Source organism: Triplophysa rosa, linkage group LG6, assembly GCF_024868665.1.
Source record: "Triplophysa rosa linkage group LG6, Trosa_1v2, whole genome shotgun sequence".
Taxonomy (NCBI): domain Eukaryota; kingdom Metazoa; phylum Chordata; class Actinopteri; order Cypriniformes; family Nemacheilidae; genus Triplophysa; species Triplophysa rosa.
Genome location: NC_079895.1, coordinates 21539643 through 21555288, shown reverse-complemented (window position 1 = coordinate 21555288; position 15646 = coordinate 21539643). Strand labels below are relative to the sequence as shown.

General features: G+C 50.5%; 1 protein-coding gene and 1 long non-coding RNA gene across 2 annotated transcripts; one reads left to right on the top strand and one right to left on the bottom strand.

Annotated features, from left to right (window-relative positions):
- Positions 1-8768: 8768 nt before the first annotated feature.
- Positions 8769-13673, bottom strand: LOC130555771 (uncharacterized). Its single transcript, XM_057336230.1, has one exon. The coding sequence runs from the start codon at positions 13420-13422 to the stop codon at positions 12553-12555; it is 870 nt and encodes a 289-aa protein (XP_057192213.1). The 5' UTR covers positions 13423-13673; the 3' UTR covers positions 8769-12552.
- A 229-nt stretch (positions 13674-13902) lies between these two features.
- LOC130555217 (uncharacterized) lies at positions 13903-14642 on the top strand. The gene is made up of 3 exons (XR_008963099.1): positions 13903-14038; positions 14124-14192; positions 14278-14642. It is a non-coding gene; the product is annotated as an uncharacterized LOC130555217 (long non-coding RNA).
- Positions 14643-15646: the final 1004 nt, after the last annotated feature.

The following is a 15646-nucleotide window of genomic DNA, read 5'->3' as shown; positions in this document are numbered from 1 at the left end:
CGATTCAGACGTTGCGTCACAGGCGGCTGTGATCCCGGGGTACTCAGCCACCACCTCGTCTGCTCCCCGTTCCGTGACGGCAGGACTATGGCCCTGCCGCCCGCTACGGCAAGCAGCGAGGGTGATATGAGGGTTACTGTGAATGCTTATCCGCCAGCCACTGGCTCACGGACCGTTCGCACCTCGTCTCGCTCGTCTGACCGTTCCCCAGGAGACGGTCCCCCACCGTCTTGTCCCTCAACCACGTATTCGGACACGATGCATGATGATCCCAGATAGCACAATCCATCTGGTTTACGTCTATTTGACATCTGCATTTACATCTGCAAGACATCTTAAATACATAGCTCATCTGCAATACGTCTCGGAGACGTCTGAACGTCTGTAATACGTCTGCTAAAGATCTGGGGATCTGCTGCTTAAAAGCATCTGCTAAACATCTTAGAAAGGGCTGTTGTACATCCATTCTAAATCATAAACATCTTACAGACATCTTCTAGATGTCTATATGACGTCTGACAGCAGACATCTCCGAGACGTATTGCAGATGAGCAAACAATGTATTGTAGATGTCTTGCAGATGTAAATGCAGACGTCAAATAGACGTAAACCAGATGTATGTGTGCTATCAGGGATGAGATGTTGCAGCATTGGGGGGTGACGTACGGCCATCCGACTCCGACGATTCCTCGGGCTCCCTCCCTCGGGGGATCGAGCCCAAGAAGAAGCGGACGTCGAAATGTCAGCCATGCTTTCCCGGGCCGCCGTGAGCGTTGGGTTGCAGTGCCCGCACTGCCTCTCCCAGCACTCGCGGCTGGCTACACGGCGCCTTGGGGTTGAGCACGGCTCCAAGCCGCGCCCGCCCCCAGTGCCGTGTTTACTGGAAGGCCAAGGCATTGAGAGAGTTCCACGAGGGTTAGACCGACCCAGCGCTTATGCAGGAACTCCGCGCCGCCACCGACCTCGCTCTACGGGCGACCAAGGTGACCACGTGGTGATACTGTCGAGCCACAGTTTTCGACAGTAAAGAAGCAGACAGAGGATATCAAGCATATCCTCCCCCGCCGCGACTCAGCCGCCCTCGGCCATCGAATCCTGTGCAACGTCTGCTTCCCAGCAGCCCTGGTCCTCTTCGACGCCCTCCGGCTCTGGTGCCCCCCACTCAGGCGGCCCCCCCGGAAGAGACATCGAAGAGGAGACCATCGCCCCATCAGCAGCCGTGGCGAAAGCGGCCCTCATGGGAAGACCCCAGGGAGATCGAGAATACCATCGGGCCCGACCCCAGCCACTCCATTGCTGGGGGATCGGAGAGGGACGGTTCCTGCCCCGTCTCACCACCTGCTGGCCCCCTCCGGGGGGGCTAGTGCCGACTTACTCACAAAAAGAGTTTCCTCTCTCTCTGGGTCATTACAGCTGCTCCCACCCTCGGCACGACGGTGGACGGCAACTCGACGTTGCGCCATGGCAAAGCACAAGGTTAAGTATAAACACCAGCCCTCAGCACTCTCAGTCAGACAGTGCATTGAGCTGCCTAATCGCCAGGCAGGAGAAACAGCAGAGCCGATCTCCTCCCCGGGGGCCCTCCCCCGGCAAGGGATCCGTATTGCTGGCCATCGAACCACCCCCGCGGGGGCGATGAAGCAGATCAAACCCCTAGTCCCCCTTTCTCGGTTCCTGGGAGCTTGGCTTCAGCTTCCCAGGCCTTCAGGCTGGCTAGGGAGGACGATCCGTCTCGGCTACGCGATCCAGTTTGCCAGATGCCCTCCCAAGTTTCAGGGCATCCTCTCTACCTCAGTCAGAGGCGGGGATGCGCCTGTGCTTCGGGCAAGGTTGCCACCCTTCTGGCGAAGGGAGCGATCGAGCCCGTCCTACCAGCCGAGATGTTCAACGGGTTTTACAGCCCGTACATCAATGTCCCAAGAAAGGCAGGGGGCTGCGCCCCAACCGAGATCTGCGTGCCCTGAACAAGCACCTACACAAGCTGCCGTTCAGGAGGATCACGCAGAAGCGCATACTGACGTCTGTCAGATGTCAGGACTGGTTCATGGCAATCGACCTGAAGGACACGTACTTTCATGTCTCGATCCTCCCTCGACATCGGCCGTTCCTATGGTTCGCTTTCGAGGGGCGGGCATATCAGTACAGGGTCCTCCCCTTCAGTCTGTCCCTGTCTCCACATGTCTTCACGAAGATCGTGGAAGCCGCCCTCCTTCCCCTCAGGGAAAGAGGTGTGCGGGTACTTAACTATCTCAACGACTGGCTCATTTGGCACACTCCTGAGATCTGTTGTGTACACACAGGGACCTGGTGCTCCGGCACCTAGATCGGTTGGGGCTACAGGTCAACTGGGAAAAGAGCAAGCTCTCCCCCATGCAGAGCATCCTCTTTCTCCGTATGGAACTCGACTCGGTCTCCATGACAGCGCGACTGACTACAGAGCGCGCCCAGTCAGTGTTGAACTGCCTGAAGGTTCTCAGGCAGTCAGCGGTCCCCCTGAAACAATTTCAGAGGCTCCTGGGATACATGGCATCCTCGGCAGGGGTGGTCCCCCTCGGGTTGATGCACATGTGACCGCTCCAACACTGGCTAGTTGGGTTCCTTGGAGAGCGTGGCACACCGGCAGCAGGTGTATGGTCATCACGCCTGTCTGCCGACGCACCCTGACCCCCTGGTCTTCTATGACCTTTTTTTGCGGACAGGAGTCCCCCTAGGGCAGGTGTCAAGGCATGTCTTGGTGATGACGGTTGCCTCCCTGCAGGGTTGGGGTGCTGTGTGCAACGGGCACACAGTGTCGGAGCGGTGGACGGGCCCCCGCCTGCGTTGGCATATCAACTGCCTAGAGTTGTGGGCTGTGCTACTTGCACTGAGGAGGTTACAACCTCTCGTGCGGGGCAAGCATGTGCTGGTCCGGACGGACAGCACAGCTGCCGTGGCGTATATCAATCGTCAGGGTGGCGTTCGCTCACGACAGTTAACACGACTCGCCCAACGCCTCCTCCTTTGGAGTCAGCAGGTGATCAGCTCCCTGCGAGCCACACACATCCCAGGCGTCCTGAACCAGACAGCCGACGAGCTCTCTCATCAGTCGACACCTCGTGGAGAGTGGCGACTCCATCCCCGCGCCAGCTCATTTGGGAGCAGTTCGGCCAGGCACAGGTAGACCTGTTGCCTCCCCGGACTCCACCCATTGTCCGCTTTGGTACTCCCTGACCGAGGCACCCCTCGGCACGGATGCCCTTACGCACAGCTGGCCGCGGGACAAGCGGAAGTACGCCTTCCCGCCAGTGAGCCGCATTGCACTCAGGGAAGAGGAGCATCAAGTGGTACTAGTTGCGCCCTACTGGCCCAACCGGACTTGGTTCTCAGAGGTGGTGCTTCTGATAACAACTCCCCCCTGGCCGATTCCCCTGTCACAGGGGAAGGGCACGTAACGGCATCCCAGGCAGACCCCTGGAACTTCCATGTCTGGACGGGACGAGAAGATCCTGAGTGGCCCACCCCCTGTCTGGTTGCGACATCACTCAGGCTAGGGCCTCGGCCACTAGGCAGCTATACGCCCATAAGTGGCGCCTCTTCTCATCCTGGTGCTCTTCTCGAAGAGAAGACCCGCTTAGTTGCTCGATCGGGAACGTGCTGTCCCTTCCTCAAGAGAGACTGGAGAGTAACCTCTCCCCCCTCCACACTGGGAGTGTATGTAGCCGCTATGGCCGCTCATCACGACCCAGTTGCTGGGAAGGCTCTGGGACAGCACGACCTGGTCATTAGGTTCCTAAGGCGCGCGAGACCTGTTACCATGTAAGACACGGGCTGACAACGGTTCTACGCGGAGATTGTAGAACCTCGCGAAGGTGTTGGGCGTAGCCCAACTCGCAGCTCTCTAGATGTCTGCCAGAGAGGCGCCCTGAGCCAGTGCCCACGAGGAGGCTACACCCCGAGTGGAGTGTGCCCTCACTCCTAATGGGCAGGGGCGATCTTGAGATCGGTATATTCAGCGACGGTGTCCACGATCCAGTGCGCTAGTCTCTGTTTGGAGAAAGCCCTCCCCTTCTGCTGACCTCCAAAACAGACAAAGAGCTGCGCAGAGCTACTGAAGCTCTGCGTGCAGTCCAAGTAGAGGTCCAGCGCGCATACTGGACACAGCACGGATGGGGTTGGGTCTTCCTCCCCAGTGGGGAGCGCCTGCAAGTTCACCACCTGGTCCCGGAACGGAGTGGTCAGAACCTTGGGCACGTAGCCAGGCCATGGTCTCAGGATCACGTGAGAGTCACCAGGCCTGAATTCTAGGCAATCCATGGACACAGAGAATGCTTGTAGGTCCACTACCCTCTTGATGGAGGTGAGCGCCACCAGGAGGGCTGTCTTCATCGTAAGGTGAGAATGAGCGACCTCTCCCAGGGGCTCGAAAGGGGGCCTCTGGAGGCCCGCCAGGACCACTTCAAGGTTCCAAGAGGGTACGGACCACGGACGAGCCGGATTCAGCCTTCTCGTGCCCCTAAGGAACCTAATGACGAGGTTGTGCTGTCCTAGAGACTTGCCAGCAACTGGTTCGTGATGTGCGGCGATGGCGGCTACATACACTTTCAGTGTGGAAGGGGAGAGGTTTCTCTCAAGTCTCTCTTGTAGGAAGGACAGCACGTACCCGATCGAGCATCTCTGTGGGTCTTCTCCTGGAGAAGAAAACCAGGATGAGAAAAGGCGCCACTTAAAGGTGTACAGTCGCCTAGTGGCAGGGGCCCTAGCCTGGGTGACGGTCTCCATCACTGCTGGGGTTAGGCCACTCAGGATCTCCTCGTCCTGTCCAGGGGCCAGACATGTAGGCTCCAGAGGTCTGACCTGGGATGCCAAAACGTGCCCTTCCCCTGGGAAAGCAGGTCCTTCGTCAGGGGAATCGGCCAGGGGGGAGTTGTCATCAGAAGCATCAGCTCTGAGAACCAACTCCGGTTGGGCCAATAGGGAACAACTAGTACCACTTGATGCTCCTCTTCCCTGACCTTGCACAAGACCTGTGCAATGAGGCTCACTGGGGGGAAGGCATACTTCCGCTTGCTCCACGCCAGCTGTGCGCTAGGGCATCAGTGCCGAGGGGTCCCTCGATCAGGGAGTACCAAAGCGGGCAATGGGAGGAGTCCGGGGAGGCAAACAGGTCCACCTGCACCTGGCCGAACCGCTCCCATATGAGCCGGACTGCGCGTGGATGGAGGTGTCGACTGACAAGAGAGCACGTCGGCTCTCTGGTTCAGGTCGCCTGGGATATGTGTGGCTCGCAGGGAGCTGATCACCTGCTGACTCCACAGGAGGAGGCGTCGGGCGAGTCGTGTTAACTGCCATGAGCGAATGCCACCCTGTCGATTGATATACGCCACGGCAGTTGTGCTGTCCGACCGGACCAGCACGTGCTTGCCCTGCACGAGAGGCTGCAGCCTCTTCAGTGCAAGTAGCACAGCCAACAACTCTAGGTTGTTGATATGCCAACGCAGGCGGGGGAGTCCAACCCTGTAGGGAGGCATCTGTCATCACCACGACGTGCCTTGAGACCTGCCCTAGGGGGACCCCTGTCCGCCAAAAAGGTCATTGAAGACCAGGAAATTAGGATGCGTCGGCAGAGAGGCGTGATGACCATATGCCTGCTGCCGGTGTGCCACGCTCTCCAGGGAACCCGACTCTGCAGCCAGTGTTGGAGCAGTCGCATGTGCATCAACCCGAGGGGGACCACCCCCACTGAGGATGCCATGTGCCCAGGAGCCTCTGAAATTGATTCAGTGGGACTGCTGATCAGGCAGTTCAACACTGACTGAGCGCGTTCTGTAGTCAGTCGCGCTGTCATGGAGACAGAGTTGAGTTCCATACCGAGAAAGAGGATGCTCTGCACAGGGGAGAGCTTGCTCTTCTCTCGGTTGACCTGTGGTCCCAATCAATCTAGGTGCCGGAGCACTAGGTCCCTGTTTGTACACAACAGATCTCGCGAGTGTGCCAAGATGAGCCAGTCGTCGAGATAGTTTAGTACCCGCACACCTCTCTCCCCGAGCGGAGTGATGGCAGCTTCCACGATCTTCGTGAAGACTCGTGGGGACAGGGACAGACCGAAAGGGAGGACTCTGTACTGATATGCGCGGCCTCGAAAGCAAGACATGAAAGTAAGCGTCCTTCAGGTCGATTACCATGAACCAATCTTGACATCTGGTAGACGCCAGGATGCTCTTCTGCGTGAGCATCCTGAATGGCAGCTTGAGTCGGTGCCTGTTCAGGGTACGCAGATCTAGCAACCCCCTTTTTGGGGACGATGAAGTACGGGCTGTAAAACCCGTTGAACATCTCGGCTAGAGGGACGAGCACGATCGCTTGCCAGAGGGGTGGCGACCCTGGCCCGAAGCACGGGAGCATCCTTGCCGCTGACTGCTCCTTGCCCAAAACTTGAGCGGGCGTCTGGCGAGTTGGATCGCGTAGCCGAGACGGATCGTATCCCGTAGCCACCGTGACCGTTTGGGAGCTATAGTCAGGCTCCCAGGGACCGAGACCGGAGCTAGGGGTACGATCTGCTTCATCGACCTCCCAGAGGGTGGTTCGATGGCTGGCAGTGCAGATCCCTCGCCGTGGGGAAGCCCCCGGGGAGGAGATCGGCTCTGCTGACTTACCTGCCTGGCGATAATGTAGCACAATGCACCGTCGACTGAGAGTGCTGAGGGCTGCTGATTATCCTCGACATTGGGTCTCGCCGTGACGCAACGTCGAGTTGCTGACCACCGTCGTGTAGAGGGTGAGAGTGGCTGTGATAAACACCCAGAGAGAGAGGAAACTCCCTTTGAGAAGTGGGCTGTTTGGACGGGCAGGAACCGTTCCGGATCGACCACCCAGCGATGGGATGGCTGGGGTCGGGCCCGATGGTATTCTCGATCTCCCTAGGGTCTTCCCATGAGGGCCGCTTCTGCTTTTGCCGTGGCTACTGATGGAGCCGGAGGGCGTCGAAGTGGACCAGGGCTGCTGGGAAGCAGATGGTGCACGGGACTCGACGGCCGAGGGCGGCTGAGTCGCGGCGGGGGAGGATATGCCTCTGTCTGCTTCTTTACTGTCGAGAACTGCTGCTTGACAGTATCACCGAACAGCCCCCCCCCCTTGCGAGATGGGTGCGTTGAGAAAGCGGACCTTCTCGGCCTCACTCACCTGTGCAAGGTTCGGCCAGAGGTGTCTCTCATGGACCACAAGTGTGGACATCGCCCGACCCAGGGCCCGCGCGGTCACCTTGGTGGCCTGTAGAGCGAGGTCGGTGGCGGCCCGGAGTTCCTACATAAGCGCTGGGTCAGTCTTACCCTCGTGGAGCTCTCTCTACGCCCTGGCCTCAGGATGGCCATAGCGTGGAGAGAGGAGGCAGCTTGGCCCACAGCAATGTAAGCTCTCGACACCAGAGATGCCGAGACCCCCCACTCGGCCTAGACAGGAGTCTAGGCCGAGCCCCCCCAGGTGGCCACCGTCTGCGGGCACAAGTGCACCAAAACGGCACACTCCACCTGGGGGAGATCGACGTATCCTCTAGCTGCCTCACCTTCGAGGGAAGAGAGGGCGACAGAACTTGTTGGACGTGGATGCGCCGAAACGCGTGGACGTGCCTCGGTGTTCCAGGCTTTACTAAGTTCCTCATGCACTTCTGGTAAACATGGCACTGGGGGGCGGGCGCGGCTTGGAGCCGTGCTCAAACCCGAGGCACCATGTATCCAGCCGCGAGTGCTGGGAGAGGCAGCGCGGGCACTGCAGCCCAACGCTCACAGTGGCCCGGGAAAGCATGGCTGACATTTCGACGTCCACTTCTTCCTGGGTTCGACCCCCGAGGGAGGGAGCTCCGAGGAATCGTTGAAGTCAGATGCCAGTAAGTCACCCTCCGGTGCTGCAAGGGACATCTCATCATCACGCACCGTTTCTGAATACGTGGTTGAGGAACAAGACGGTGGGACCGTTTCCTGGGGAATGGTCAGACGAGCGAGACGAGGTGCAAACGGTCCGCGAGCCAGTGACTGACGGATTAACGGTCACAGTAATCCTCATATCACCCTCGCTGCTCGCCATAGTGGACGGCAGGGCCGTAGCCCTGCTGTCACAGAACAGGAAGCAGACGAGGTGGTGGCTGAGTCCCGTGGGAACACAGCCAGCTGTGAACGCAACGTCTGAATCGTCAACCGCCGCAGTGCGGGCAGGACGTATCCACAACGTCTGCCCCAGCGTGCTGGAAGCCAACATCGTGTCCGTCCCGCTCCTCGATGAGTGTGTTGCACCCACGAGAACAGCGGGACATGCCACATTGGAGAAATTTGCTCTTTTAGAGAAAAAAACTCGAACACTTCTGGCACTGCCGAGACGCCCAGGAGAAGTCGCCGCAGGAAGGGACAGTCCGCTGCACCACGTCGTAAGATTCCAGCAGTAATTCGGCGTAGAGTTTGATGTCTCGAAGTCGATCCAGTGTGAAGGCTACGAAGAACAAAAGGTGAATGAATGCAGCACGCCATCTCCCTTTTATACCCAGATATCCGGGGGTGGAGTCCGGCATGCAAATTTCATTCGCCAATTTCTCAACTCAACTCAACTCAACTTTATTTATATAGCGCTTTTACAATTTTCATTGTTACAAAGCAGCTGTACATGAGACACATTGACTACAAGCAAAACAATCAAAGTTGTACCTGCAAAAACAAGAAAAGGTTGAAAACACAGAAGACAGACACACCCACACACAAAACACTCCACACACACAACACGCACACACACCAACACACACAGACACACACACACACACACACGTACGTACACAGACAAGTACGCACACACACACACGCTCAGTGAGAGCACACATTTAGGATAAAGGAGAGAGAAGCACAGGTCAAATATAACAGATAATAAATTCCTATATGCAATATTAATTAAGTAAAACTTTAAGATTCTAAAGCAGCCCCCCCGGTCAGGCAGATAGTGCAAAAACAGTATGCAAACGGTGGCGAGGAACCCAAAACTCTAATCGAGAAAAAAAACCTCAGGAGAACCCAGGCCCAACCAGGGGATTCCAGTTCCCCTCTGGCAAAAGCTGCTGCCTCTGCACAAGCTCCAGAGAACTTGCACAACAAGGCTAAATAAAATAAATAAACTTAATAATAAAATAAATTATAGTTTAAGATTATCATTAATAATCTAATAGCATTTGAAATTTTGTGGTGAAGACATGTCAAGAGACCGCGTCCTTCTTTATCCAGCTCTATCATCTCAGCTCTTGTCAGGTCCCCACTTCCCATTCTCCGCTCTACCATCAGGTCAGGCCATGAACTGCATCCTGCTCGCTGTGGTAACCTTGGAACAATGAGACAAGACTGGCTGAGAGTAGAGTACTGTTCTGTACTCTTTGATGCAACAAGTACATCAGTTGTGTTTTTGGTTCCGGTTGATCTAACTAATGCAGCCTAAACCCTCTGAAGATTTATATTATGGAAGAGTAGTGTATGCAAGATTAAAAAGATGCGTCTTTAGTCTAGATTTAAACTGACAGAGTGTGTCTGCCTCCCGGACAGTGCAGGGAAGACTATTCCAAAGTTTAGGCGCTAGATAGGAAAAGGATCTACCACCTGCACTTGATTTTGAAATTCTAGGTATTACCAACTGACAGGACGCCTGAGAGCGTAATGCACGTGAAGGACTGTAATACAAAAGGAGTTCATTCAAGTACTGAGGAGCTAAACCATGTAAGGCTTTATAGGTAATAAGCAAGATTTTAAAGTTAACGCGATGCTTTATAGGTAACCAGTGCAAGGTTGACAGAACCGGGCTAATATGTTCATACTTTTTTGTACGTGTAAGAACTCGAGCTGCCGCGTTTTGGACCAATTGGAGTTTTTGTAATAAGCCTGCAGGGCAACCACCTAACAGTGCATTACAGTAATCTAGTCTTGATGTCATGAATGCATGAATTAACTTCTCTGCATCTGAGATTGACAGCATATGACGTAGTTTAGATATATTCTTAAGATGGAAAAACGCAATTTTACAGGTGTTGGCGACGTGGCTCTCAAATGACAGATTACTATCGAATAGAACGCCAAGATTCTTTGCTGACGACGAGGGTTTTATGGAACATCCGTCAATAGTTAAACAGTATTCTTGGTTGTTACTTATAGCAGTTTTCGGTCCAATAAGTAACACTTCCGTTTTGTCCGAGTTCAGTAATAAAAAGTTGTTACTCATCCAGTTTTTTATATCGACTATGCATTCCATTATTCGATGGAACTGCTGTGTTTCATGAGGCTTCGAGGAAATATAAAGTTGAGTATCATCAGCATAACAGTGAAAGCTAACTCCGTGTCGCTTTATTATATCTCCTAGAGGTAGCATGTATAATGCGAAGAGCAGAGGCCCTAAGACTGAGCCCTGTGGTACACCGTACTGGACTTGCGATTTGCGTGACACCTCATTGTTTATTGCTACAAATTGAAAACGGTCGGATAAATAAGATTTAAACCATTTCAAAGCTATTCCCTTAATGCCGACATAATTTTCGAGTCTATGTAGGAGTGTGCTGTGGTCAATGGTATCGAATGCAGCACTAAGGTCTAGCAGCACCAATAACGAGATACAACCTCGGTCAGACGCCAATAGCAGATCATTTGTAACTCTGATCAAAGCAGTCTCTGTACTGTGACATGCTCTAAATCCAGACTGGAATTCTTCATTGATGTCATTCCTTTGGAGGAAGGAGCATAATTGAGTTGAAACTACTTTTTCCAGAACTTTAGATATGAAAGGTAGATTCGATATAGGCCTGTAGTTCCTTAGTTCTCTAGGGTCGAGTTGGGGTTTTTTGACAAGGGGCCTTATAACAGCCACCTTATATGCTTTAGGCACATGTCCTAATGTCAGAGATGAGTTAATAATACCAAGAAGAGGATCTATAATTTCTGGGAGCATCTCTTTCAGTAGATTTGTAGGTATAGGGTCTAGTATGCATGTTGTTGATTTAGATGATCTAATAATTTTAGACAGCTCATCTTGATCTACGGTATAAAATAATTGCATTTTCTCCTTAAGGGCGCTGTAGTTAGTTTGTTCAGCGGGTTTCACTTCTGATTGCATTGTTATAATTTTTTCTCTAATATCTTGGATTTTATATGTGAAGTAGTTCATAAATTCATCACTGCTATGCTGATATACAGGATCAGAAGTCACTGACGATTTATTTTTTGTTAATTTAGCCACCGTGTTAAATAAAAACCTAGGATTGTGCTGGTTTTCTTCTATTAGTGATGAAAAGTAGGCGGATCTAGAAGTTATTAGGGCTTTCCTGTATTTTCGAATACTATCCTTCCATGCTGTACGAAATACCTCTAATTTAGTTTTCTTAAAGTTGCGCTCCATTTTTCGGGCCGCTTTCTTTAGAGCCTGAGTGTGTTCATTATACCACGGTGTGGGGCTGCCATTTTTAATCTTCTTTAAACGTAGTGGAGCAACTTTGTCTAGCGTTACCGAGAAGGTGGAATTAAAATTTTCAGTGGTAATGTCAAGATCTTCAACGTTATTTCTCATGATTTGAGACAATTCGGGCAGATTATCGAGAAACGCATCTTTGGTAGTTGAAGTTATTGTTCTACCATATTTGTAACAATGAGTTTTATTTGCAGCCGTAGGCCAGTGAAGCAAACATAATACCAGATAATGATCCGAAATGTCTTCACTCTGCTGAAGGATTTTAACGTCGTCCACATTTATACCGTAAGACAGTATTAAATCTAAAGTATGATTACGAAGGTGAGTGGGTCCTGACACATGTTGACTAATGCCCATGGAGTTAAGAGTGTCTTTGAAAGCCATTCCTAAGGCATCTGTAACGTTATCTACGTGGATGTTAAAGTCACCAACGACAAGGAGTCTATCTGCGGCCAGTACTAGTTCTGATAAGAACCCACCAAATTCTTTAATAAAATCTGTGTGGTGCCCTGGAGGCCTATATACAATAGCTAGAATCAATTTAAAAAGTGTTTTATCTTTAGTATTAGGTGTTGAAACATGAAGAACCATGACTTCAAAAGAATTATATTTAGAGTTCGACTTCTGGGAAATGCTAAGAGAGTTATTGTAAAGTGCTGCGACACCTCCCCCTCTGCCTTTTAGACGAGGCTCGTGTTTATAATAATAATCTTGGGGGACAGATTCATTTAAAGCAATATAATCATCTGGTTTTAGCCATGTTTCTGTCAAACAGAGCATGTCTATTTTATGATCTGTTATCATATCGTTAACAAAAAGTGCTTTATTAGAGAGAGATCTAATATTTAGCAATCCGAGTCGTAACAGTTGATTATCTGTATTTTGTTCATGTTTAGTTTGTTTAACGTTTATTAAATTACTTTCAAGAGGTTTACGCATTATTTTATGTTTGCTAATCCGGGGGACAGACACAGTCTCTATTTTGTGATGTTTGGGAGAACGGATTACTACATGTTGTACATTTTGTGTATTCTGCGACGTGAGACGGCAAGCAGACAGTTGGTTAAGCCATACTGTCTGCTCCCTGACCTGGGCCCCAGCGAGTCAAGTTTTAGCATTAGCATTAAGACTTTTTGCCATATTTCTAGACAGGATGGAAGTCCCAGCCCAGGAGGGATGGAGACCATCTCGTTTCAACAGGTCAGGTCTGCCCTCAAAACTCTTCCAGTTATTTATAAAAACTATATCATTCTGCAGGCACCACTCAGACAACCAGCCATTTAGTGATGATAATCTGCTATAAATCTCATCACCACGATAAGCAGTGAGGGGGCCAGAGAATATTACAGTGTCTGACATCATGCTTGCGAGCTCACACACCTCTTTAATGTTATCTTTTGTGATCTCCGATTGACGGAGTCGAACATCATTTGTGCCGACGTGAATGACAATCTTACTGAATTTACGATTAGCCTTAGCCAGCACATTTAAATTTGACTTGATGTCAGGCGCTCTGGCTCCCGGTAAACATTTGACTATGGTGGCTGGTGCCTCTATGTTAACGTTCCGAACAATAGAATCACCGATAACTAGGGCACTTTCAGCAGGTTTCTCAGTCGGTGCGTCACTGAGCGGGGCAAACCTGTTCGAGACTGTAATCGGAACGGTCGAGTGATGTTTTGTCCTGCGACTACGCCGTCTCACAGTCACGAAGTTTCCCAGCTGCGGAGGATTTTCAACCGGAACCGAGCTGTGTGCGCTAATGTTGCTCGCATCCAAAGTGTTTTCTATCGTCGTTAAACTCTTACTATCCTCAGATAAAGATTGGATGCGAGACTCTAATTCTAAGATCTTCTCTGTCAGCCTAACTATTTCCCTGCATTTATCGCATATAAAGCCCTCGCAGCTGACAGAGAAGGCTAAGCTAAACATATGACATGAGGTGCAAGTAACAATAATAGGAATAGAAGCCATAACTCACCGGATTTGAAGTGCAATTCCAACTTACCAAGGTTGCTCGATGGATCGTAGTATACTCGCTTAAAAAGAGAAACAGTTAGCACACAAGACAAACCAGAGGCAAGATGATATTCCACAGTGTGAACAGAAAGCAAGCTAACACGCTATTGCTATGCTAACGGCGTTAAGTTAACTATCACATTTGGTTTAGACTCTTCCAAGTAAATAACAGGAACAGGGTTATTGAGATATCAGGATAAGTTAGCAATGACAATAATAATTAATGATAATAAAATACACTAATATTAGAGCGAAGTGGTAAGCGCACTGATACAAACAAGCTGCCGGCAGCGATGCAGGAAACAGGAAGCAGGATATAACCTATTATTTATTATTTTTGTATGTCGTAACAGGGCATATATTTTATTTAATATATTTTTTTATACGTCGTGACATGCCATCTAACTACCATTTCCTCCGTCTAGATTTACAAGGGTCTATACAGCGACTGATATTTATTTACCTGACACATGACGAGGAGGCTGGCTCCAGCAGCGCGTCGATAGATCTTACCGCATCTGAAGAGGAGGTTGGCTCCAGCAGAGCGGTTCCGGACCCTCATTATTAATCGGTAAGGTATGACTACCATTTAATATAGTTACGCCATTGTGCTTTGGTGTCGTTCATCTTTGTTTTTGCAATGTTTACTCATACAGAAAGGAGTTGTGATCTTACCACGGGTGGTGACGCAGGCAGCGTAGTGCCAGAGCCGTCATTATTCATCGGTAAACTATGGCTAGCATTTAACATAGTTACGCCATTGCGGTTTGGTGTCGTTCATCTTTGTTTTTGCTATGTTTACTCGTACAGAAAGGAGTTGCGGATCCGGTGACGATGTGTCTAACTGGACAGATACACAGCTGAACATTTGGGAGCGTTCGTCTTGGTCCAGCGAGTGAGAGGAGAGGTCTCCGATAAGGCGTCAGCAGACACCGTTAGCCGAACAAGAAGACATCACCGACGACGAACGATCATCATCGGCGGGGGGTGGGGGGTTCATAGACAGACGCCGTTTGCTCTTCAAGCACAAAATACTGTCTCGCTAGATCAACTCAACGCTATCTTAAGGGAGTCTAATATTCCTTTACACGAGTCCGTTGACAGACTGTGGGGTTCTGTCAGTGAGATACATACGATTCTTATGAGATTGTATGCTTTTATCGAAGGTGTTAATCATCGCGACGAAGCGCTGGAGAATTTTGAGTCATCAAACGAACAGATGAGAGAAAGGCGTCTAATAGTCGAACTCCTCTGTGCTATAAACGCAGTACTATTTTCTAGATAGTCACTATTTTTATATTGACCAATGATCACTATAAGTTTTTACATTTATCTCTATATCTTATAATCGATTTTTACATTTACAATTTTATCACTATATCTTATAATTGATATTTTACATTTACAATTTTATCTCTATATCTTACAATCAATATTTTTATATTACCATTTATATCTATATCTGTTTTATATTTTTATATCTGTTTTATAATTGCCATTTTATATCTATTCACCATTTATTTTTGTATTGGCTATGCAACGTGACATAATTCCTCTTTGTTAGTGCCGAAACCATACGGGAGGGATGGCCGATGAAAAATGTTCAGAGGCCGGGGATGGCTGTCATCCAGATCAAACTCTCTCAGACCTGTTACAGGATGCGATCGGAATGCACGCAGAGACCCATCATCATAACGCCGATAGACTACGACTACTGTTAAATACACACCCTGTACATGAGCAAACTTTTAATACCGCGCCGCCCCAACAGATTTCTAATTTGGAATATTTGGAAGTTGCGATACGTGAAAGTACAGATTTTAATCCATGCATCAGACTATGCGAAATATTAAATACGAGGGACACAAACACCGAACAAGACGGCAGTGGGTTATCAGATACAATCGTCCCGACTACTGACTCGGCTCCCCCTAGAGGTAATGTCGATAACGAACGGACCTCTGCGGGATATCGGCGCTACAGATTTGGCGACGTATCACGTTCGACTGCACGAGACCATGAACGAAATAGCGACGTTTGCCAGACAAATCGGCGGCGATGGTAGCGTATGTAGTTAGTTTATCCCTGAGAGGGCCCAGTCTTAAATCTGACGTTACAGCGATATTATCACCCGGCAATGATTACGACGTTAATGTATTTACTGATCAAATCGAAAAAA

Excerpts from the sequence above, each read along its gene's own strand:
- LOC130555771 (XM_057336230.1), bottom strand. The coding sequence starts at position 13,422 with ATGGCTTCTATTCCTATTATTGTTACTTGCACCTCATGTCATATGTTT.